The 26,737-nt window shown below is 36.3% G+C and overlaps 1 protein-coding gene across 7 annotated transcripts in view; it reads left to right on the top strand.

Moving 5' to 3' along the window:
* TOGARAM1 (TOG array regulator of axonemal microtubules 1) overlaps nucleotides 1-26,737 on the top strand; it is a 78,424-nt gene that overhangs the window by 7,370 nt on the left and 44,317 nt on the right. For 5 of the 7 annotated variants that reach the window (XM_010817286.4, XM_010817287.4, XM_010817289.4 and 2 more), the window contains exons 2-6: nucleotides 6,867-7,023; nucleotides 10,634-10,768; nucleotides 18,219-18,509; nucleotides 19,998-20,260; nucleotides 23,846-24,078. In XM_010817286.4, coding sequence (XP_010815588.2) covers nucleotides 6,867-7,023; nucleotides 10,634-10,768; nucleotides 18,219-18,509; nucleotides 19,998-20,260; nucleotides 23,846-24,078 — 1,079 coding nt within the window. The remainder of the gene's footprint in view (nucleotides 1-6,866; nucleotides 7,024-10,633; nucleotides 10,769-18,218; nucleotides 18,510-19,997; nucleotides 20,261-23,845; nucleotides 24,079-26,737) is intronic. The other 2 variants (XM_059879436.1, XM_010817288.4) reach the window with 2 other exon arrangements.

Consider the following 26,737-nt stretch of genomic DNA (forward strand, 5'->3'; position numbering starts at 1 on the left):
AGATTTTCAGCAGTCTCACTACTGAGAAAAGCATTCGGTGAACATTTTGTTGCCTCATCTTCAAGTGCCATTTCAGTTTGTGTATACTAATGACGTTATTTTTTCCATACACGAAAGTCTCTCTCCTTTATCATGAATTTTTTTTCTTTGACATCAAATAATCTATAGTAGGATCTTTAATGGCTGTTTCATGTTAGATTATATAATATCAGTTGGTTTAGTTGTTCTTAATTTTGAATATTTATATGTTTTAATTTTGTTTCTACCGTTTAGTTGACTATTTTTATGCCCCAACGTATACTATGATAAGCAGATTCTTGTGGTATTCTAACTTTGCATCTCTTTCTGTGCTTTTAGGACTATTTTAATGGGTTAGTGGGGTCCAATAATCAGCCATCACTACTTGGCCACCATGTTAGCTATATTTTTCTTAACAGATTTCTCTGCAATGAATTAAGTGTCACGGTAACCTAGACTGAAAAGTAAGGAGCATACTTGCTTCACTTGTATATGTAGTTATTAGGTTCTATAGCTTTTTTAAGGTAGAAAATTTGGTTACTGAAAAGTCAGTGAGACATGGGAAAAAGTGGTTTTAGAGACTAAATTTATAAGTTTATGAGATGAACTGATAAGAAAATATTTATTAATACAAGCACTAAACATTTATTAAGCATCTTTTTGGTCATCCACTAAGTGTGAAGCCAAGTTCAAGCTTATAGATTACTCTTAAAAGCACTACTGCTGCTACTGCTAAGTCACTTCAGTTGTGTCCGACTCTATGTGACCACAGAGACGGCAGCCCACCAGACTTCCCCATCCCTGAGGTTCTCCAGGCTAAAACACTGGAGTGGGTTGCCATTTCCTTCTCCACTTAAAAGCACTGCCTAGTATTTTTTTCCTCTTTTGGTATTTAGCCCATGTGAACCATGACTTCTTTTTCTTCAGTAATGGTAAGCACTGTGTTGATAATGACTGTTGTTGTTTTTTTATATAACAGTACTAGCAGTGCTGTGTCTGCAATCAGTATCCACAGATATCTCAGTGAGAAAGTCGAATCTCAGGGTTTGAGGGTAAAAGAAAAGACCAAACAAGATGTAGTAGGATGTAGCAGGATGAGTTATCACTAAGTTTTCTTTTTAAATAGGAACCACCTCATTTAAAGTAGCAAAGAGCCACTGTTGACTTCACCTTGCTTACTCTGTACTGTGGTAGATCTTAGATTTGCAAGGAATATATGATTTGATCTCTCTAATCATAGTTGAGAATCAAATTGAGAGGGAAAGGCAAGGAATTAGTGTCGTTATATACTGAATGAATCAAGAACATAAGTATATAGAGAGATTAGCTTTGGAACAGAGGCAGAAGTCTTTTTTCTTCTGGAACTGGAGGAAAAAATTAAAGGAAGATAACTTAGGATTCAGAAAGATTTTGAGACAGCAGATTTTTTTTAACCAAAAGAATGAAGCTCTGGACATTGAAGACAATGAGCTCTGGAATAGTGCTTATCAAATTTTAATGTCCATAAAAATTCCCTCAGAGTCTTGTTAAAGTACGGATTCTGGTTCAGTTTGTCTGGAGAGGGCTTCTGAGACTCCATGTCTAGTAGGCTTCTAGTTGTTGCTGATGCTGCTGATTTGTGAGTCACATGTTAAGGGCAGGGCTCTAATATTAGACTTCCATAATCTGGTAAATGAAGAACCAAGCTGAGAATGGAAAATGGAGAATCAGACATTTGAAGAATGTGGGAAAGATTTAGAATAGTTAATGTGACAAATTTAAAGGTAATAGAAAATCCCAAATCACTAAGTTGCAGTAATGTATTTGGTGTGAACTTAATCCTAAAAATTGAAATTTCCTTGGATAGTACGTTATTTCCAGCAAGTAGTTTTTGTTTGTTATTTTTTTTTTTTAATTGAAGGATGATGGCTTTACAGAATTTTGTTGTTTTCTGTCAAACCTCAACATGAATCAGCCATAGGTACATACATATCCCCTCCTTCTTGAACCTCCCTCCCTGTTCTTTTAAAAATATGATTGGAGTGTCTAAAAGAGAAAAACCCTTAGTTTTAAAACATGTCAAAATCATGAACAATCCTGAAAATATATCTAATATCAGTGCAGATGTTGGATTGTTTCCAATAAGCAGTCATTATTTTTCTTCTTAAAATTTTATCAAGATGTCTGAAGTATTTGAAAAACTTTTTTCTGTTTATTTATTTATGTTGTTGTTGTTATTGACTGCACCACACGGCTTGCAAGATCTTAGTTCCCTGACCAGGGATTGAACCTTGGGCCAGGGCAGTGAAAGCCCTGAGTCCTAACCACTGGGCTACCAGGGAATTCCTGAAAAACTTATTTTTAGTACTTGTTAAAATTAAGAGCAATCCAAAAGCATATCTATTCTCAGGTCTATTTAAAAACTTTAAAGTAATTTTAAAATAAGTTTTGAAAACTAAACCTTAAGAATATTAAATAAGATAATGCATACATTATATTGATTTTATGGTCTAAAAAAACCATAGCACTTATCATGATAAATGGAGAAAACATATGCATTTCCTTGGGTACCTACTTTTATTTCCCTGTAACTTTTTAACCTCAGGCAGTGTCAGTTATATATATTAAATATAACCTCACCCAAAGATACCAACTTTTGTTTCCTCACAGAAAAAAACTGAAATTCATGTAACCAAGAGCTGTCTTTTTATTCTTTCCATGACTATATATGTCCTTTTTATAATGGTTTAAGTGACAGAAATAAACATGCATTTTGTCATCATCCAGAGGCTTTTGTATATCCTTTAACCTGTTTGTTTGATGGTTATCCTATAATGTATAACAGACAAGGATAAATTAAAAGCATATTTAACACAGGGAACTATATTTAATATCCTGTGATAAACCATAATGGGAAAGAATATGAAAAAGAATACACACATATAATCAAGTCACTTTGCTGTACAACAGAAATTAACACCATATTGTAAATCAACTGTCAATTCAGTTCAGTCGCTCAGTTGTGTCTGACTCTTTGCGACCCCCTAGACTGCAGCACGCCAGGCATCCCTGTCCATCACCAACTCCTGGAGCTTACTCAGACTCATGTCCATCCAGTCGGTGATGCCATCCAGCCATCTCATCCTCTGTCGTCCCCTTTCCTCCTGCCTTCAATCTTTCCCAGCATCAGGGTCTTTTCCAATGAGTCAGTTCTTCACATCAGGTAACCAAAGTATTGGAGTTTCAGCTTCAGCGTCAGTCCTTCCAATGAATATTCAGGACTGATTTCCTTTAGGATTAACTGGGTTGATCTCCTTGCAGTCCAAGGGACTCTCAAGAGTCTTCCCCAACACCACAGTTCAAAAGCATCAATTCTTTGGCACTCACATTGCTTTATGGTCCAACTCTCACATCCATACATGACCACTGGAAAAACCATAGCTTTGACTATATGAACCTATCAACTATATTTGATAGTTTAATTTTTTTCATTCCATTTTGTTAGTCTAAAATCTTAAGAGTCTGGGAATTATAAATAATATATTAAGCATTATAACATTTATGGCATTATAAAAATTGATCTGTGTTAATAAAGATATTATCTATTGTGAAATTTAATTGAACATGTGATTTTGCAATTTTATAATTTGAAAAGGAGTAATGTTAAGGTATACAACCAGTGAAACCAGTAGAGGAAATTTAGGAAATTTAAGTTAATGAGGTGTTTCCTGAGCGGATAAGTTCAAATTTGCACAAACAATTATACTATTATTTTTACACAGTGATAAAATGTGGGCAAAGACAAATAGCTGCCTTCTACTGAGTCTGATTTGTCCAAAGAGCCATCTGAAGTAAAATTTTTCTGTGAACTTTTTCTGTACAAGTACATGCCATGTATTAAAAACCTTTAAGTTTATGAACATTTTTTTCTTGTTCTTTAACCTAGTAACCGAGGCCATTAATTAAACTCACAGTCTATGTTTTCCCTTGAATGTGCAAAAGTAGGAGATAAAACTTGTATTTGGTATCACAACTGTGCTTTCTTAAAGTTTGCGTAGAAAATGATTTGAAAAAACATACAAAGATATTTCAGAAGGTGATTTTGGAGGTAATTGGAATAAACTTTTTTTAATGGCTGTCATTAAGAGGCAAGGTTGAAGTTCAGGTAAAACTAGAAAGAACCAGTAGAAAATGAAGGTCCAAAAACTGGAGGCTGGAGATTAAGATAAATTTAGTATGAGCCCAATAAGGGCAGGAGTGTAGGTGGTTTCTGAGAGAGTTAGCTATTAAAAGGTGTTATCCTGATAATTTGCTACTACCTATACCAAGGTAGAATTAAAACTATTTTTGTGATGTCCTTAACACTCCTTGCCAAAAGTTGAACTAAGATGTGTTAGGTCAAAGAAATGTTTTTATGAAAAATATATTAGGAGTCAAGTCCAAAGGTTAAGAGTTACTAAATAGCGAGATTAAAATAGTAGATTAGACTATGTGAATTTCAAATCATTGTTAATATTAAATGTGAAACTCACCTTTTATAACACTTTCATTTCCTACAAGGAATTAAATGAATTAAATTTTAAGACATTAACTTCAAACACTGAAAACTCAGTTCTATCTAAGAGTCATAAGATGCTCTAAACAGACTGCTTCATATTTTCTAAATTTAGCTCACAACTTTTGCAAACTATATGTGTACTTTTCCCTTTTATGCTAACTCATTCCTTTTCCCTTGTTTAGTGTTTAGTCCCATCAAAGCTTATCCTGATGAAAATAATTTACCTACTTTTGAGAAAGACCATAAAGGACCTCTCATGTTAATAATAATTGGTCATGTTAATAATAATTGGTATGTCCTACAGTCTGCTTTCAAATATTGGCAGATTTTTCTACAGCAGAATGTAATTCCTGACTGACTTCTCCTAAACCCTGGAAAATGCCACACTAGCAGATATATTCTCCACTGCTACTACTGCCCACTGTATCTCCACCCTCATTACCACTATCCCTAGTTGCTGTCTTCACTGTCATACATTCTAATGTTCTGTTCTCTAAGTAGAAATTAATTACCGATGGGAGGGGAGTTTAGTGGAGAATGGATATATTATTTGTATGGCTGCAGCCCGTTACTGTCCACCTGAAACTATCGCAACAGTCAATTGGCTATACTCCAACATAAAAACATTTTTTTAAAAAGAGATTAATTACAGAGTAAATCTAATGTAAATGCATTCCATACTGGAGAATTATCTCTGGATTACTCATGATATTAACTGGGTTAGTATATTTTCTCTTAATGTATCTAATCAAAAGTTGACTGTGATTGGTTTCATTTTTATTCCATTGTGTCCTTTTCATGGGCTTCCCTGGTGGCTCAGCTGGTAAAGAATCCGCCTGCAATGCAGGAGACCTGAGTTCGATCCCTGGGTTCGGAGGCTCCCTCCTTTGCATACTGACTGCTATAAAATCAGTCATCATTACTGTTTAGTCACTAAGTTATGATTGACTCTTTGCAACCCTGACGGACTATAACCTGCCAGGCTTCTCTGTCCATGGGATTTCCCAGGCTGGGATACTGGAGTGGGTTACCATTTCCTTCTCCAGGGGATCTTCCCAAACCAGAGATTGAACCCATGTCTCCTACACTGCAGGTGGATTCTTTACCACTGTGCTGCCAGGGAAGCCTATAATCAGTCTCAAAAATTATAATATTGGATTTTGAAAAAAGTAAAATCAGGCCTTTTTCTGCTGAAGCATTCATTACTTCTCATTGGTATTTTGGGGGTTAATTTTTGAACGAGTTAATGGTTTTCCCACAAAATTGGATGAGGAATAACAAGTTACTTGATATCTATTTGATAATCTTAATCTTGTAATAGTCAAATAGCTAAGAAGTTTTCAAATAGGTGTATCTGTAATTTTATTGTATTTCATTGCTATTTGACACTTGACAAAGTTTGCTAAGCATACCTGAGAAGACTTACAGTTCACTGCATGTGTAGATTTGATTGTGTCTTTAAGCTCCAAATAAATATAAGGACAGTAAATATAATTTCTTGTCTGTTCACTCAGTTTTTAAAATGTTCTGTACCCATGATCAGTGTGAAATGATCCAGAACAATCGAGGCCATTATTGGTGAAGGATTCGTAACACTTGAATCAAGCTTTTACGTAGTTCTTTAACTATGATTAGGTTGAGTTTCAAAATTCTGTTCTGGCACTCTTGTACCTTAAAGATCAAACTGGGTATGTGGAAAAGGAGTTGGAAATGATAAAGTACTAGGCGTATATAAAGTATTATGTTTTTGGTTTTAACTAAAAGACCTCTCATCAAAATCTCCTAAGGGAACCGTGATATAGATTACATTTACATTTGGGCTACAGATTATGGATAGTAAATTTGCCTCAGTAAGAAGAGTAAAGTGGGGTGCTTGCTGGTTCAGTGATCTTCAACTGGCATTTATTGTCCACTGCTCAAAGATGGCATGCTGCTGAATCAGAAACGTTCTTCCCTTTATTCAAGTCATCATTTCACTCTTTTTGTCATTTGCATTCTTTCCTTCCTAGCTACCAGTTGTGAACTCTAGGAAGGTAAGGTACAGAAAACATTTGGGGTAAGGTTTGAGAAAGGAAAAAAAATTAGCATTTATATCACGGCATGAAAAAATACTGCTAGGGAAAAAAAAAAGAAAAAATACTGCTAGGGTACTGTACTATATGTGGATGTTTATTTGTATCATTGTATATTTGATACATTTATTAATTTTTTCTTTTAATCTGAATTTCATAATTAAGTCTAAATTATTCCATCATATTCATTACCAAGTAGACTTAACTACATTTGCTGATTTGTTATTCCGTTTTTATAGTTTTCAGCATATGATTTCATTCCATCTCCAAAATTAAAGCCATCTCAAGGAATGCCAGTCAACGATGATTTATGTTTTAGCAGAAAAAGAGCGTCAAGAACCGTATTTCAGAATAGTCGGGAATTTAACCCAGATTCTCTTCCTATATGTTCTGCTGGTAAGTGAAAGTTGCAGGTAATGAACATGTTGAACTAAGTTAAAGATTTCTCTAATCTTCATAGTTCATTCAGAACCTGTTAGAACTTATAATCTGGCAGACAGTTCAAATTCAATAATATTTGTTAAAGACCTGATAAGAATGGACAGTTTGACACAATTGTCTCATAAGATCCGGGAAGGGTTTCTCACTGAAATCCTTTGGGTATTAATGTAAGGCATTATTTGCTTCATCAACAACCCATGTTTACTGAGTATATCCTGTGTACAGATATGTTTCTAAGTATGTGCAGATACTTTTCTAAGTACTGGGTATATTTATTGTTGTCCATGGACTGTAGCCCACCAGGCTCCTCTGTCCATAGGATTTCCTAGGCAAGAATACTGAAATAGTTTGCCATTTCCTTCTCCAGGGGATCTTGCCAACCCAGGGATTGAACCTGTGTCTCCCGCTTGGCAGGCAGATTCTTTATCACTGAACCACCATGGAAGCCTGGGGATATAGCAGTCAACAAAATAGGGAAAACTTTCTGCCTAATTAATCTTACATTCTAGTTGGGGCAAAGCAAACATTAAATAAATGCAAAACAGAGTAAATTAAATGGTGATAAATGCTATGGAAAAAAATAAGCAAAGAAGAGGAATATAGAGGAGGGCCTGTTTTAAATAGTGTGATGAAAGAAGGCCATATTGAGAAGGGAATATTTGGAGCAAACCACATAGATACCATGAGAGAACAGCAAATGATTCCAAGAAGAGGTAACAGTTAGTGCAGAGTACAGGACATATTTGAGAAAGATCGAAGAAGCTAGTAAATCTGGAATGAAAAGAGTAAGGGGAAGAGAAGTAGAAAATTAAATTGAGGAGAATAATATGGTTTCCTATTTAAGGCCTAATAAACTATTGAATGGGCTTCAAAATATTGAAGAATATTTTGAGAAAAGAAGTAACATCAATTGGCTTGCTTTCCAGACTTGGGGGATGTTACATTTGAAATGGATTAATGCAGGCAAGGGAGAAAACATGGAGTCTGTTGTGATCCAGGCTGGAGTCAATGGAGGTTTTGACCAGTGCAGCAGTGATTATAGTGAAAAGTGATTGGATCCTGATTATAAGTCAAAGGTACAGTTACTGTGATTTACTGATGGGTTGTGTAGGAGTGTGAGAGGGAAGTTGAAAGAGCTCTAAGGTTTTTTTGGCCAGAACAACTGGGAAGATGTTTAGTTGCCTAAAGTAAGTGTTATAGAAAGTAAATATTATATTATTCTGAGGACATTGTCCCATCATGGGCCTTATCAGTTAGAAAAATCATTAAAGAGGAGATAATACTTGAGCTTGGGATATATGTATGATTCCAGATGTTAAGAGGAGGTATGAGGAGAGCAAAGGCTCACATTAGGAATGGGCTTGAGATTTGTGACAGCAGTATAAAGGCAAGTTTCATTTTAGATGGTCAAAGAGTAATTGGAATGTGGGGAACCCTTGTGTTCTAGATTCAAAAATTTGAGCTAGTACTTGTAAGCTATAGGGAGCTAATGGAGACTTGTTTCGTTAAAGAACAAAGCACCTAGGGTGACAAGGTTGTTTACAGATTGACTAGAAATGAATAATCAGAAAAATATGATGATGACATAAAATAGAAAAAGATTTCTAGACTTAGCACCCAGGTAATTAGAAAAATGGTAATGTGTTGACAAAAGGAAATCATTTAGCAGTGGAAAGTGGAGTATGAGATAAAGATTTAAGTTTGTCTTTTACTTAAGATCCAAGTGATACCAGTTATTGAAATTTATTGGCTATGAGACAATATTTAGAAAACATTGTTACCCTAGGAGAATTTGTAGATCTTTATGCAATAAAATTCCATAATATTTTCATATAAAAATGAGGTCTTACAATGATTGTGTAGTTGAATGTTTATTTGATAGAGAAAAAGAAATGCAAGAATATATCCAGTTAAGTTTGAAGCATTGCTTGGGATTTTTATAAAGCCTGTGTTTTTTTGTATCATCTAGAATTTCTTACCTAACTGTACAGATTTTAAAGAGAGAATAAGACAGCATGTAACTTAATGTTAGGTTGAATGATATAAATTATAAGTACTATAACAATTCAAGAAAGGAAGAGATCATAGGTATTGAAGTAGTTTATAACTCCAAGAAAGAGGTTGAACTTGAGCTGAATTTTAGAGAAGAGAAGGGTTTGTGGTTGGTAGTGAGGCAAGATTTACAGAGAAAGTATAACCAGAGTATTTAATTCAGTTCAGTCGCTCAGTCATGTCCAACTCTTTGTGACTGCATGAACTGCAGCACACCAGGCTTCCCTGTCCATCACCAACTCCCAGAGCTTGCTCAAACTCATGTCCATCGAATCGGTGATGCCATCCAACCATCTCATCCTCTGCCGTCCACTTCTCCTCCTGCCTTAAATCTTTCCCAGCATGAGGGTCTTTTCCAATGAGTCAGTTCTTCAGATCAGGTAGCCAAAGTTTCAGCTTCAGCATCAGTCCTTCCAATGAATATTCAGGACTGATTTCCTTTAGGATTGACTGATTTGGTATTCTTGCAGTTCAAGGGACTCTCGAGAGTCTTCTCCAACACCACAGTTCAAAAGCATCAATTCTTCGGTGCTCAACTTTCTTTATAGTCCAACTCTCACTTAACCAGAGTATAGAGTTAAGAATTAACTTAGCAGACATCCAGTTCATGCTGGATAAAGGGGCTTGAAATCATAGAATTATAAAAATCAGAATTTTAGAACTACATACAAGGAATTTTATAGAGAATGAACTAAACATCAGAGAGGTCAATATCACCTTTTTTCCTTCAGACTTATTCCCCTGCCCAGAAATAACCTTAACAAGTTGCAGGTGGGAGGGAAGGGATCTGGAAAATACACCTGGGTAAGCTTAGAAAGTACGTGAATGTGTGTTGTTGCTGCTGCTGCTGCTAAGTTGCTTTAGTTATGTCTGACTCTGTGCGACCCCATGGATGGCAGCCCACCAGGCTCCCCTGTCCCTGGGATTCTCCAGGCAAGAACACTGGAGTGGGTTGCCATTTCCTTCTCCAATGCATGAAAGTGAAAAGTGAAAGTGAAGTCGCTCAGTCATGTCCGACTCTTAGCGACCCCATGGACTGCAGCCTATCGGGCTCCTCCGTCCATGGGATTTTCCAGGCAGGAGTACTGGAGTGGGGTGCCATTGCCTTCTCCAAATGTGTGTTACATGTTAGGAAAGAAGGAAAACGAGTCCCGCAGTAGACCTTTTTGAGTAGAGTGTAAATTTACTACAAATCCTGGAAGAAGGAAATCGAGGTCCAGAGAAACCTTCCATGGTGAGAGACGGGAACATATAGGAAGAAACTGCCTTTGTATATATTTTTCAACATATTTTTCTTTTCTCTATGCCTGACCAGTCCATCTTCTGTCCTTTAACCCCTGTCACTAATCAGATCTGCCAACAGCAAATCTGACTGCAGGCAAATCTTTCTTGCCGCCTGGCTTAATGTACATATACTCTTATATTTATTCCCACACAAAGGACACAACATTTGTGAATTAGTTATGTTCATGAAGTAAACTTTTGATTTTATGTCTTTCTTCTCCTTCCAAAGGCACTAGTGGGACTCATCAGACAAATCTCTCTGGGAAATGTGGACAACTTGGATTTTCACAGATATGTGGTAAAACTGGCAGTGTGGATTCTGACTTACAATACCTGGGGACAACTAACAGTCATCAAGATAAAGGTTTAAATTCCAACTTTATTTGAATACAAATGGTTTACAAATATTTTGTGGGGTTTCCAAATCTAATATGTTATTTTGTATAATTATACTTACTACAGAAAGGGATGTTTTATTTTTAATAATAATTTTAATCAAATTTTTCATAACTGTTAAACTGAAATGTTAGGTTTAGTACTCTTGATATAAATATGACTAATTAGAGACTTTAGAAACTCATCGTAGAGATGAACATTTTCATACCAAGTAATTGAAAATAAAATTATCCCATAAGGAGTACTATGGTAGCAGAAGACAGTTATTTTCCATAACGTTGTTTTTTTTTTTTAATTTATTTAATTGAAGGGTAATTACTTTACAGTATTGTAGTGGTTTTTGCCATACATTGACATGAATCAGCCATGGGTGTACATGTGTTCCCTTTCCTGAACCCCCCCACCTCCCTCCCTATCCCATCCCATCCCTCAGGGTCCTCCCAGTGCACCAGCCCTGAGCACCCTGTTTCAGGCATCAAACCTGGACTGGCGATCTGTTTCACATATGATAATATACATGTTTCAATGCTATTCTCTCAGATCATCCTACCCTCGCCTTCTCCCACAGAGTGCAAAAGACTTCTATACATCTGTGTCTCTTTTGCTGTCTCGCATACAGGGTTATCGTTACCATCTTTCTAAATTCCATATATATGCGTCCATAACAGTTTTCAATTTTAAAGCTATTTAGAATTTATTATGTCTCCTATTAGGACCCATGACTGCTTAACCAGCTATCATTTTAAGTATCTTACATATTCATAAGATAGAACAAGATGGAGAGTTTGAGGCTGGCTGTCAGACATATGAATTTTGGATTTGAAGGCATGTCTTCCATTTCTATGCTAGTTAATAGCTATGACAGTTACTACTTAGAAGTAGGATAAAATCAGAAATTTTGGAGATATTTTGTATATCCTTTACTAAAATTTTCTGAGTGATTGAAATGTACGTCTGTCTTTATTTATTGATGAAAAAACAATGCTTATTTGAAATTAGTAAAGAAGATGGAGTTAATATAGCATTTCCACTTTAACCGTCCTTTGTTCCACCCACTCCAAAGGGCCACATGACTACATAAAGTGTAGTAGTGTTTTTCTTTATGGTGTTATTCACACTAAGATAGTTTATCTCTATTGTTTAGTTTATCTTTCTTAATGATAGAGATTTTTTTCCCCACATCTGGACAAGATACCTTTGAGACTGCTGATTAGTAGAAATAGAGAGGCTTTTTCTGTGTTGCTTCATCTCTTCTGTTTCCAGATACCCCTCCATGCTTGCGTTACCTCTGTAGACGGCCTCCACTGTCAGTGTTTAATCAGGTCTTCAGGGTGTCTTTGGTTTTGGTTCGGTTCAGTTCAGTCGCTCAGTCGTGTCCGACTCTTTGCGACCCCATGAATTGCAGCACGTTAGGCCTCCCTGTCCATCACCAACTCCCGGAGTTCACTCAGACTCACGTCCATCGAGTCAGTGATGCCATCCAGCCATCTCATCCTCTGTCGTCCCCTTCTCCTCCTGCCCTCAATCCCTCCCAGCATCAGAGTCTTTTCCAATGAGTCAACTCTTCACACGAGGTGGCCAAAGTACTGGAGTTTCAGCTTTAGCATCATTCCTTCCAAAGAAATCCCAGGGCTGATCTCCTTCAGAATGGACTGGTTGGATCTCCTTGCAGTCCAAGGGACTCTCACCTCTCAGAATACTTATTAGAGCAGCTACTAAAGGAATATTATGTTTTTCTAAAGTCAAGATTTAACTTACTAGTAGGTTGTATATGTAAATTTGTGACCATTTAAGTCTCCTATAAGGTTTAGGTAGAGGTAGAGGTCCTAAGCATGTTAGATATGAATTAAAAGGAAATGGTATATGGCATACATAGTCAAATGATATAAGCCATACATACATGGCTTCTCTTATGGCTCAGATGGTAAAGAATCTGCCTGCAATGCAGGAGACCCAAGTTCGATCCCAGGATGGAAAAGATCCCCTGGAGAAGGAAATGGCAACCCACTTCAGTATTCTTGCCTAGAGAATTCCATAGACAGAGGAGCCTGGGGATTACAGTTCATGGGGTCACAAAGATTGGACAAGACTGAGTGACTAATGCATACATAGTCATTTATGTCTTCAGAAAAATGTTTTATTTGTTATATAATAAGCTAGGTCTGTTGTCTTGGAAACTCTTCAAAAACAGAAAATTTGAGGGAACCTCTAAAAAAATTACAGATTGCCTTTTTTAAAGTTGAAGTGTAGTTGATTTACAGTATTATTTAAGTTACAAGTGTACAATGTAGTGATTCACAATTTTTAAAGTTATAGCCCATTTATAGTTATTATAAAATATTGGCCATATTCTTTGTGTTGTAAAATATATCCTTGTAGCTTATTTATATGTAATAGTTTTATATCTTATCTCTTATTTTATATCCTATCTCTTATTCCCCTAACCCTATATTGCCCCTCCCCCCACCCCTCTCCCTACTTGTAATCATTAGTTTGTTCTCTATATCTGTGAGTCTGATTTTTTTTTTTTTTTTTTACTATCTTCACTAGTTTGTTGTATTTTTTAGATTGATATATGTGATACATATTGTTGCTTTTCAGTCGCTGAGTGTCTGACTCTTTGCAGCCTCATGGACTGCAGCATGCCAGGCTCCCCTGTCCTTCACTATCTCACGGAGTTTGCTCAGATTCATGTCCATTGAGTCAGTGATGCTTCCAACCATCTCATCCTCTGCTGCCCCTTCTCCTCCTGCCTTCAGTCTTTCCCAGCATCAGAGTCTCTTCCAGTGAGTTGGCTCTACACATCAGGTGGCCAAAGTATTGGAGCTTCAGCTTCAGCAACAGTCCTTCCAATGAATATTTAGAGTTGATTTCCTTTAGGATTAACTAGTTTGATCTCCTTGCAGTCAAAGGGACTCTCAAGAGTCTTCTCCAGCACCAAAATTTGAAAGCCTCAGTTCTTTGGTGCTCAGCCTTCTTGATAGTCCAGCTGTCACATCTGTACATGACTGTACTTTTGACTGTATGGACCTTTGTCAGCAAAGTGATGTCTCTGTCATTTCTGCTTCAGCCCATCTGCTTCATTCTTCTGGAGCTATTAGTAATTGCCATTTGTTCTTTCTCAGTAGTGTATTGGATACCTTCCAACCTAGAGGGCTCATCTTCCAGTGTCGTATCTTTTTGCCTTTTCATACTGTTCACGGGGTTCTTGCAGCAAGAATACTGGAGTGGGTTGCCATTCTTTCCTCCAGTGGACCACGTTTTGTCAGAACTCTTCACTATGACCATTCTGTCTTGGGTGGTTTTGCACAGCACACCTCATAGCTTCATTGAGTTACGCAAGCCCCTTTGCCACAACAAGGCTGCGGTCCATGAAGGGGGTAATATCAAATAGTATTTATTTTTCTGTCTCACTTACTTCAGTTAGCATAATATAGCCTCCAAGTTCATCCATGTTGCGCCAAATGCCAAACTTTTATTTTGTTTTATGGCTGAGTAGTATTCCACTGTTAATATACACTACATCTTCTTTAACAATTCATCTGTTGAGGGACACTTAGGTTGCTTCCGTATCTTGGCTATTGTGAATTACACTGCAGTGGACACTGGGGTGCATGTATCGTTTTGAATTAGTGTTGTGTTTTTTTTTTTTTTTTCCCCAATATATACCCAGGAATGGAATTGCTGGGTCATATTATGGTGCTGTTTGTAGTTTTTTGAGAGACCTCTGTACTGTTTTCCTCAGTGGCTGCACCAATTTACGTTCCCACCAACATTGTCTGAGGGTACCTTTTTCTTCACATCCCTGCCAATGTTTGTTATTTGTGTACTTTTTGATGATAGCCATTCTGACAGGTGTGGGGTTACATTTCCTTGTGGTTTTGATGTGCATTTCCTTGATGTTAGCAGAGGCTTCCGAGGAGGCTCAGTGGTAGAGAGTGCACCTGCTAAGGCAGGAGATGCAGGATGTGAGGGTTCAATCCCTGGGTCAGGTAGATCCCCTGGAGGAGGAAACGTTCACCCACTCCAGTATGCTTGCCTGGAGAACCCTGTGGACAGAAGAGCCTGGAGGGCTACAGTCCATAGAGTCGCAAAGAGTTGGACATGACTGAAGTGACTTAGCATACAGCACAGTTTTTCATTCTGTTGGTGGTTTACTTTTCTGTACAAAAGCTTGGAGTCTCATTTGTTTATTTTTGCTTTTATTTCCTATTTTTTAGGAGATAGATTAAAAAAAATACAGCTTCGATTTATGTCAAAGTGTATTTTGTCTATGTTTTCTATTAGGAATTTTATAGTACATGGTCTTAAATTTAGGTCTTCCATCCATTTTGAGTTTATATTTTGTATATGGTGTTAGAGAAATGTTCTAATCTCATTCTTTTACATGTAACTGTCCAGTTTTCTTAGCACTACGATTCCCCCAGCTCTGTTCTTCTCTCTCAAGATTGATTTGGTTATTTGGGGTCTTCTGTGTTTCCATACAAATTAAAAATTTTTTGTTGTGGTTCTGTGAAAAATGCCATTGGTCTGTTGATACGGATTGCCCTGAATCTGTAGATTACCTTGGGTAGTGTGGTCATTTTAACAATCTTAATTCTTCCGATCTAAGAACACAGTATATCTTTCCATCTATTTGTGTCATCTTTAATTTCTTTCATCATTGTCTGATCATGTAACAAGTATGGGTCTTTTGCCTCCTTAGGTAAGTTTATTTCTAGGTATTTTTTTGTCTTTGATGAGATAGTAAATGAGATTGTTGCCTTTTTTTTTTCTCTTTCTGATAGTTTTGTTTTATTTTTGACCGTGCCACACGACTTGTGTAATCTTAGTTCCCCAACTGGGGATTGAACCCAGACCCTTGACATTGAAAGCACAGAGTCCTAACCACTGAACTGCCAGGGAATTCCCTGATAGTTTGTTGTTATTGTATAGAATTACAACAGATTTCTGTATATTTTGTATCCTGCAACTTTACTGAATTCATTGATGATTACTAGTAGTTTTCTGGTAGTGTCTCTAGGATTTTCTATATGTAGTATCATGTCATCTGCAAACAGCGACAGTTTTACTTCTCCCATTCCAGTTTGGATTCTTTTTATTTCTTTTCCTTCTCTGATTGCTGTGGCTAAGACTTCAAATACTATGTTGAATAAAAGTGGTGAGAGTATGTATCTATGTCTTGTTCCTAATCTTAGAGAAATGTTTTCGGCTTTTCACCACTGAATATGGGGTTAGCTGTGTGTTTATTATATGTGGCCTTCATTAGGTTCAGGTATGTTTCCCCCGTGACCACTTTCTGGAGAGGTTTTATTATACGTGGATGTTGAGTTTTATTAAGAGCTTTTTCTGCATCTGTTGATATGATCGTATGATTTTTATTCTTCAATTTATTAATGTGGTATATATCACATTGATTGATAAATACTGAAAAATTCTTGCATCTCTGGCATAAATGCACTTGATCATGGAGTAGGAACCTTTTAATGTATTGTTGGACTTGGTTTGCTAGTGTTTTGTTGAGGATTTTTACATCTATGTTCATCAGTGATATTAGCCTGCAGTTTTCTTTTTTGTGTGATCCAGCACTCTGGATATGATATCAGAGTGCTGTGGTCCTCATACAATGAATATGGAAGTGTTCCTTCCTCTGTAATTTTTTTTGAATAGTTTGAGAAGGATAGGTAATCGGTAAAATTCACTTGTGAAAGTCATCTGGTCCTGGACTTTTGTTTTTTAGGAGTTTTAAAATTACTGATTCTATTTCATTACCAGTAATTGGTCTGTTCATATTTTCTGTTTTTCTCCTGGTTCAGTCTTGGAAGGTGTAGCTTTCTAAGCAGATAAAACATGGTGTAATATAGTGGTTTAGAGCAAAGGATTGGAGCCAGGGAGCCTGAGTTCGATAATTTCCTTAGTATTTCCTTACTTAGTATTCCTAACTCTGTCCTTTTTTTTAAATCCATAAAATAGGAATGGTACCTACCCCACAGAATTGTTGTGAAGATTAAATTAGGTAATACATAGAAAATACTTGGAACACCCCCTGACACATGAATATTAGCTCAATAAAGATTAGTTCTCGTCATTGCCATCGTATTTTTCATCATTATTACCATTTTTGGATTATCTATATAAAAAATCCAGAAGGATATACAGAAAACTATTAAAATAATAAATGATTTAGCAAGGTTGCTAGATATAAAAGCCAAATGGAAAGGTGAGTAAAGTTCCCAGATACCAGGAATATTCAGAAAATGATTTTTAAGAAAGAAATTACAGTATCAACAAAATTTGTAAGTATATGGAGGCCTAAGAAAAGGCATTCATTATGAAAACTAAAATACTTTTTTGAGAGACATAAAAGAAGGCCTGAATAAATTAAAAGAGATCGTGCATTTTTTTTGTGATCCTATATTTTTAAACAAGGAAACTCAATTTCATTTCTGTCAAAATCTCAACAGGATCTTTAATGGAGCATGGCAAGCTAACCCCAAAATTCATGTGAAAGAACACAGGACCAAGGATGACCTAGATAATTCTAAAGAGGATCAAAATGGAAGGAGACAGGATGATGACTGTAGTTAACACTGCTGTGAGGCATAGAGAAAAGTTGTTAGAAGAATAAATTCTAAGAGTTCTCATCACAAGGAGAAAGTTCTTTTCCCTTTTTTCTTTTCTTTTTATTTTATCTATGTCAGAAGATGTTAGCTGAACCTATCTTGTTAATCATTTCACTATCCATATGCATTTCACTCTCTATATATGCTGAAGCTGAAGCTTCGATACTTTGGCCACTTAATGGAAAGAGCTGATTCATTGGAAAACGTCCTGATGCTGGGAAAGATTGAGGGCAGGAGGAGAAGGGAGTGACAGAGGATGACATGGTTGGATGGCATCATTGACTCAATGGATATGAGTTTGAGCAAACTCCCAAGAGACTGTGAAGGACAGAAAAGCCTGGCACACTGCAGCCCATGGGTTGAGATTCGGAGATGACTTAAAGACTAAACAACTACTATATGTATATCAAACCATCATGGTGTATAATGTGTGTCAGCCATCTCACAAAACTGGAAAAAAAAATAGAAGGAGACTTATCAGTGTGAGGATAAATAAAGCATTGTGGTACTACTGTAGAAACAGAAAAAAAGATTAATGGAACCCATAAGAAGCACCTAAGAATAGACTCAAATATACATATGGGAGATTTATAGATGAAAGGTAAAGAGTGGATGGCTCAAAAAGTGGCACTGGGAGAATTACACTATCTCTATAGAAGAAAGTTAAATTAGGTTTTTACCTGCAAAAGTATGGATGCCAGATAGGATTAAAAACCTGAATGTGAAACGCAAAAAAACTTAAAACTCTTAGAAGATGTGTATAAATAAATAATATTCTCTTTTGTCTTATTACAGTTTGTGCTAGCCTATGTTTTGGTAGTAAGACACAGCAGACATTTGGTAGTCAAACAGAGCGTTCGTCATACTCTGGTCCAAATTCAAGTTCAGGAGCTGTTCTTCTTCCATCCTATCCTCTCTCGTCACCTCGAACTAGTCCAAAGCACATGTCTCTTACTGTGTCTCCAAAGAAGTCTCAAGATAATTCTGTTAATTTCTCAAGTTCCTGGCCTCTTAAAAGCTTTGAAGGGCTTCCAAAGCCAAGTCCACAGAAAAAGCTTGTCAGCCAAAAATCATCTGATCCTACAGGTATATATGATGGTAAAAATTAATACTTTGTTCAAATATTTGTATGTTTGAATAATTATTTGAAGTTAGGGTTGTCAGATCTTTAAAAGTAAATTGCATTTTATTTCTCTGAATTAGTAAATATTTAGCAAAATATTAATGGAATGTTCAGTAGATCAAATGTATAATATAAAATTCAGTTTAAATTGTCGTTTCTTTTTTTTTTTTCTTGTATTGCCACTTCAGAATCCTTTTGTAGAACTAAATAATAGTGCTTTATAATGGACGTGAATGTGAACAGTCTGAGAGCCTACTAACAACTTTTAGCTTTACAAACATAAAATATTGTTCATATCTTTACCTCAGTGTCTAGTATCAACATTTATTGAATGTTACCATCAAAATTATTTTGATGGGTTTTCTGCTGCTTATTGGGCTTCCCAGGTGGCTCGGTGGTAAAGACTGCCTGTCAATGCAGGAGACACAAGAGCTGCATGTTCCTACTCCTGGAGTAGGAAACGGCAACCCACTCCAGTATTCTTGCCTAGAAAATTCCATGGACAGAGGAGCCTGACAGGCTAGAGTCCATGGTGTTACAAAGTGTCAAACATGACTGAGCGACTGAGCACACACACACTACTGTTCGTTATCAACTAAAATATCCTTAACAATAGCCCACGCCAAAATCATAATATTAGCATGTATGTTTATTCAAGACAGATTCAGTTTCAGAAAGTCTGTGAAAGGTGAGTCCCATGTCCCAAATGCTTCCCTAACCCCAGCCCCTATGGTCAAATATTTCACCTTTAAACTACCCCACAGCACGAATCTTCCAGTTTATAACCGTAACATCAGTTTATTGCATAGTCAGCTGATTTTATTACTTTCTTTTAGCATTGAACCTTCATTTTCTTCTGTTAATTTTTTTCTGTATTTGTCTTTCCTCCAAAATCAAATACTGTATTGAAAGCTGAAATATTGTTTAACTTGTTCTCCTTAGTGCCCAGCATTACTGCTTTGCACATAGTAGTCATTCAAGTGTGCTTACATCAAGTGTTTCTTAAATCAAGCCAGATCATTAACGTTCCTAGGTTATTGTGGACTTTACTATACAAATATTAATCATGGTGATACGTATGAAGATAGACATCTCAGGAAGTTCCCTGGCAGTCCTGTGATTAGAACTGTGAGCTTTCACTGCTGAGAGCCTGTATTTAATCCCTGTTTGGGGACCTAAGATCCTACAAGCTGAGCAGCATGGCCAAAAAAAAAATTCACTTGGTATATAATATTTGTATTTCATATGAAAGGATTCTGGTTGGTCCATTTTTGTTATATTTGTTAGGGAACAATTTTTTTTTTTTAATCTCAAGTAGCAATCTGTATTTCTAATATAGTGTGCTTTTTAATTTAAAAACAACTAATCCTAAACACTTGTGATTTAATGCTAACTTGTTTTCCAATTTGAAGTTGAAAAAAGAAAAGCAGTAATGTGTCTTTTCCATGCAGGAGAAAATTCTCAAGAGAAACCTCCTCAAGTTCAACTTACTCCTGCTTTGGTGAGATCACCGTCTTCCCGACGAGGCTTAAATGGGACCAGACCTGTACCTCCCATACCACGGGGACTCAGCCTTCTGCCTGATAAAGCTGGTCTAAGCACAGTGGGACCCAAAAAGAAAGAGCCTGATGACATTTGGAAGAGTGAAAAAGATAATCTTACAGTTGATCTTTCAGAATTAAATATCAGGGATAAAGATTTGGATCAAGAAGAGGTGAGAACCAAATGCTTTCAATAATTTCTAAATGCTTGTAGTTGTTTATAATATAATAGTTTTCATTTAAGGAAAAATCAAGTACTTTGAATCCCATAACATCTTGTCTTATAAAAATATTTTATGTGTTTGCAGTAGAAAACATGGAAACTATAGTGAAGTATTAGGAAGAAAATTTATCACACTAAATTACACTACCCTGAATAGTTTATCATTAACACACTAATGTCTTTCCTTCCAATATTTCTTCTGTATATATATTATTCCTTTTAAAATAAAAAATACAAATAATACGGCAATACAGCTATGCACTAAGCCCCCCCAAAATGAACAATTTGTCATATTTTTCCTAAATGAAAATAATGAGACATAACGTAGTTCCCTCCCCAATCCAGTTTCTCTTTCCTCTTCACCAGAGACAACCACTATTACCATTAATTTGTGTTTTATGTATGTATATACTTTTTATGTTAATATAGTAATATTTGATGCATTTATTTATAGTGTATTCCTATACATTACAATGTATATAATATATATTACAATATATATAATATATAGTATCTCTGTATATTGTAATGTATAGTATATATAATGTATGAGCTTGCCAGGTGCCACTAGTGGTAAAGAACCCACCTGTCAATGCAGGAGACATAAGAGATGCAGGTTCGATCCCTGGGTCAGAAAGATCCCCTGGAATAGGGCACAGCAACCCATTCCAGTATTTTTGCCTGGAGAATCCCATGGACAGACGAGCCTGCTGGGCTACGGTCCATAGGGTCACAAAGAGTCATACACATCTGAAGTGACTTAAGCACGCATACACGTGAAACTATAATAGAGAAATTTAGCACACACACGTTCATATAATTGATTTTGGCTTATTCCTCATCTTTTGCTGTTGTAAACAATGCTGCAGTAAACATTCTTGAGCATATCCCTTGTGCATACATACAGGTTATGGAATTGAGATCATATTTTACATTCATCTTTGAATCCTAGATAATTCCATTTGTACTATAAAAATGTATTGCCAGCATGATAACTATGCATATTAATTATGCCACAGAAGGAATGTGGCTGCTATATTACTTTGGATTCAGAGCACTGTTTCCACAGATGCTTCCTTATTATCATTTCAGTTTGTCTGTTATCAGGCTTAAAAGTGTTTTACATTAAATATGTAAACTAAAACAGCCAATGATGATATTTGATGGCCTTATTATGGTCTTAGTTTAGCCCATCTTTAAGATCTGAGGCATCAGTACTAATAGTTGACTCAAAAAAAAAATTAATGCATATTTATTTAAAAAGCTAACATTAAGCCTGTATAAAACTGACTTCTAAAGAACCAAAACTGGTTCTTAATGAACTGCTCATTCCAGCTTCTAACTGCTTATTAAGTTTTTCCTTGTTTTTCTCTTTTTGTTTTTGTTTTTCCCGTTATATTCCAATGGTACTAGAAATGGAATTTATTTATAGAAAAGAACCTTATAGAAGAGGTACTTTTTTTTAATTAATTTATTTTAACTGGAGAATAATGACAATATTGTGATGGTTTTAAAAAGACACTTTCCTAGCTCATAAATTTCATCTGATCCTACGTATCTTTGTATTACTTTTTATGATAACTTAAAAATAATCCTTTTAGTGGGTAGTTGAAGAGGTAATTTCTTTTTTATAATTAGTACATATAAACAGATCTGCTGCTGCTGCTGCTGCTAAGTCGCTTCAGTTGTATCCGACTCTGTGTGACCCCATAGACGGCAGCCCTCTAGGCTCCCCCGTCCCTGGGATTCTCCAGGCAAGAACACTAGAGTGGGTTGCCATTTCCTTCTCCAGTGCATGAAAGTGAAAAGTGAAAGTGAAGTCGCTCAGTCGTGTCCAACTCTTCGAGACCCCATGGACTACAGCCCACCAGGCTCCTCCATCCATGGGATTTTCCAGGCAAGAGTACTGGAGTGGGGTGCCATCACCTTCTCCAAAACAGATATTACTGTTTTTAAATATTCAACCTTCCAAGGACTTACTAGGGAAGTGGCCATACTTAATCAAAATGTAAGCAAAATATACTTTATGTATATTTCTGAGTTCCTTAATTTGTTCAAGGTTCTGTTCCCAAATTTAATATCTATGTTATGAAGATTTCTCTTACCTTGGATATGGGCTGGAAGAAGCATAAGCTGGAATCAAGATTGCCAGGAGAAATATCAGTAACCTAAGATATGTAGATGATACCACCCTTACTGCAAAAAGTGAAGAGGAACTAAAAAGCCTCTTGATGAAAGTGAAAGAGGAGAGTGAAAAAATTGGCTTAAAGCTCAGCATTCAGAAAACTAAGATCGTGGCATCGGGTCCCATCACTTCATGGCATATAGATGGAGAAACAGTGGAAACAGTGTCAGACTTTATTTTTGGGGGCTCCAAAATCATTGCAGATGGTGATTGCAGCCATGAAATTAAAAGATGCTTACTCCTTGGAAGGAAAGTTATGACCAACCTAGATAGCATATTCAAAAGCAGAGACATTACTTTGCCAACAGAGGTCTGTCTAGTCAAGGCTATGATTTTTCTAGTGGTCATGTATGGATGTGAGAGTTGGACTGTGAAGAAAGCTGAGTGCCGAAGAATTGATGCTTTTGAACTGTGGTGTTGGAGAAGACTCTTGAGAGTCCCTTGGACTGCAAGGAGATCCAACCGGTCCATTCTAAAGGAGATCAGTCCTGGATGTTCATTGGAAGGACTGATGCTAAAGCTGAAACTCCAATACTTTGGCCACCTGATGCGAACAATTGACTCATTGGAAAAGACCCTGATGCTGGGAGGGATTGGGGGCAGGAGGAGAAGGGGACGACAGAGGATAAGATGGCTGGATGGCATCACTGACTCAATGGACATGAGTTTGAGTGAACTCCGGGAGTTGGTGATGGACAGGGAGATCTGGCGTGCTGTGATTCATGGGGTCGCAAAGAGTCGGGCATGACTGAGCAACTGAACTGAACTGAACTGAATGCAGGTTTCTACTCTGCATTTTTGTAAATGCTTTTCTTCAGAAGTTACATACACTGATCTATTATTCTCGGAACACTGGCAAGGTTGATGTAAGCTTCAAATTTAGAAAGCTGCTTACTTTTTCACTAACCTTCTCATAGAACTATTAAATAGTTCTATTTAATAGAACTACACAGCACACTGTTGACCTAAATGCTAAAGAACTACACCCACATCCGCACACTTAGGTGACTCTCTAAGGTGACTTCAGCTGGGCTGTCTACCATCTGATTCAGTCATTCACTTTATGAACTGAATTTTTACAGTGTACTAGTCATTATACCCAGTGCTGAAAATAACATGATGAATAATATCTTGCGGTCCTTCCTCTTAAGGAACTTTTAGCCTAGGAGATTGTTTGTAAATACCTGAGTACTAAGGTCTGTATTTATACTATATACAGATATGTTAACATCCGTCTTGTTAGTGTTAGATTGAAGAGTGGCTAGCTCGGTTTAGTTATTAGAGTTTTAAATCTAAGGATAACTTTTATTTATATAATTATTTTGTAAAGTTTTTTTTCTTTTTCCTTAGATGCAGAGCTCTCTTAGGTCCCTTCGTAATAGCGCAGCTAAGAAAAGAGCAAAACTGAGTGGCAGTACTTCTGATCTTGAAAGCCCAGATTCCGCCATGAAGCTTGACTTGACTGTGGATTCCCCATCTCGATCTTCCTCTCCAAATACCAGTTCCTACAGTGAAAGTGGAGTTTACAGCCAAGAATCCTTGACTTCTTCTCTGTCGACAACTCCCCAGGGGAAGAGAATAATGTATTTTATTTTTTGATGTGTTAAATGAATTTTAATCTATAATTTTTAATCTGAAGCTCTAATATATTTTTTTAAAACTTTGAAATTATTTAATTACTAGTTTTTAAAACATTGAAGTACAATTAAAAGACAACAGCAAAGTTTACAGATATTACCTTGCTTAGCCTTAGTTTTGGGGTGTGGGAAGAGAGAGAGAACACAACCCCAACTAAATATAAAGCCTAGTCTCAAAGTTGCACTTGTTATTCTGCCTATCTAAGATTTATCCTAATACTGTTTGTCCTTTAGCTCTTTTCTGTATCATTAACTCTTTGGCAATCGACTAATGGCTGATATTACTGCTTTTGTTTAAAACTCAGCACTCATTTCCTCTGATGTGGATAAACTCCACCCAGCCATTACCCAAATACTTCTTATTTTGTTATTCAATTACCTTGTGGGAATTTAGGACTCCATGCCATAGCTTTTGTGGCCCTCTTGGGAATTTCCTTACTACAATAGTGCTAGAATTAGAGTCCTGATCATTCTACGCCGACAGCATAGCACTTTGACAAACTTTTCCAGATTACCTCAATAATCTCTCAATCTTAAAAGAGTGATCCTACCTTGATTTTTGAAAATGTCTGTGACCCTATTCTAGGATTTTGGGGAATCCTTTCCCTCTTTATTTCATTTTAGTTATTATTTTTTTAATTTTACTTTATATTGGACTATAGTTGATTTGCAGTGTTTTGTTAGTTTCAGGTGTATTCCTCTTTACTTTAGACAATAACCTAAGAGTAAAATTGTTAGGTCTTGGGTACATGGACATCTAACTTTTCAAATAACTGCTAAACAGTTTTCTAAGATGCTGCTGCAGTTTTACACTCCCATCAGCAATGTGTGACAGTTTCAGTTGTTTCACATCCTTTTTAACATTTGTTGTTGGTCTGTTTAATTTCATTTTCCTTTGATTTTATCCTATACCATGTATATATATGTTTGCTAGGTCGCTTCAGTTGTGTCCGACTCTTTGCGACCCTATGCCCACCAGGCTTCTCTGTCCATGGGATTCTCAAAGCAAGAATACTGGAGTGGGTTGCCATGCCCTCCTCCAGGGCATCTTCCCTACCTAGGGATCCAACCTGCATTTATTACATCTCCTACATTGGCACGCGGGTTCTTTACCACTGTTGCCACCTGGAAAGCCCATGTTTATATATAGCTATTGACATTAGAAGTAGATATTTAAAATTAAATTTAAATTATTTTCACTTAAGTAAACTAGAACCTCTAATAATGTAGGTAGAGATTACATATTTAAAGGAAAGATGGTGTTCTCTGAACATAAATGTGAAAGGGTATTTTATTTCAGCAGTACATAGAATTAAACCAAATTTTTATGTCCATTGTGAAAGGTTTGTCTCATCCCAGATTTTCTTCCCCATATTTTTTAACTTCAGTAGCAGCTTATTTTGTATTTGGAAATTTTTTCTTACTGGAAATTCCTTTGTTGTAATTACCTGGGTAGAATAATGTAATAGATTTACAGAATGAATTTGGAATGGCTGTGTGGGCTGGTGAAGTTACCAGACATTTAAAATATATACATTTATCTTTTAGACCTAAAGTTTTTCCTTTATCTTCCAAAGATGTGAAATTTTATATTACATACTCTTACAGTTTCAAGGTTCTCTAAGTAATCTGGAACACAATTGGGAAGGAAAGTTCATTTTTATATTACAACATTTAAAATTTACTATTCCTGATGTTGTCTCATTGGGTTATCTCTTCAGATATTGAACTCTATGTAAAAGGAATTCAGTATACCCTCAGTTATGGACTGAATTATCTTTAATGAATTTACTATTTCCACATTTAATTTTATTAGTTTAAGAGCAGTAATTCTCAACCTGCTTACATCCTGCCTTAAGAATCATTGCCAAAGAAAGTCACTACTACTGACTACAGGGCTTTCATCCTTAATGTAGATTGGGAAGGAAAAATTATTGAGAAACACTTTTCTACAGAATGAAATACTTTCTTTCATCCAAGTCCAATGCACCCAGTATAATGTAAGTTGACAGTCAGTGTAATCAATGTAAATTGACAGTCATCTAATCTAGAGTAATTATTCTTAAAATTTTTAACATTGATTTCTCAGTAGGCCAATTAAGAAATATGCCTGCCCACCTACAAAAATTGTACTTCTTTGTAAAATCTCTTCTTTATAATATCCATTACTAACTTATTGGCGTACTAGCTCTTATTGATTTTAAACAGTTCCCTTATCTACAGACTTAATATTCTTCAGTTTGATTTCTTTGTGAAATAAGACCTATAGGCCTTTTTAAAGTCAAAGAATAGCAAAAAATAGTCAAGGAAGAAAGCACGCATTTGCTAAATTCACTTGTTGCTGATCTCTTATTTATTATAAAGTCCCTATTTTTATATTATATATGAAGGTAGATAATATATTAGATAACTGGAATCATTTGGCTTAGTTCTGGAATGATCAGGTTTGGATCAGGTTTCCCCCCCACCCACTGCCGCCCACACACACACACAAAGATTTGTTGTTGTTCAGTCACCAAGTCATGTCCAACTCTTTGCAACCCCATGCAAACCAGGCTCCTCTGTCCTCCACTGTCTCTCTGAGTTTGCTCAAATTCATGTCCAC

The sequence above is a fragment of the Bos taurus genome, chromosome 21, assembly GCF_002263795.3.
Source record: "Bos taurus isolate L1 Dominette 01449 registration number 42190680 breed Hereford chromosome 21, ARS-UCD2.0, whole genome shotgun sequence".
Taxonomy (NCBI): Eukaryota; Metazoa; Chordata; class Mammalia; order Artiodactyla; family Bovidae; genus Bos; species Bos taurus.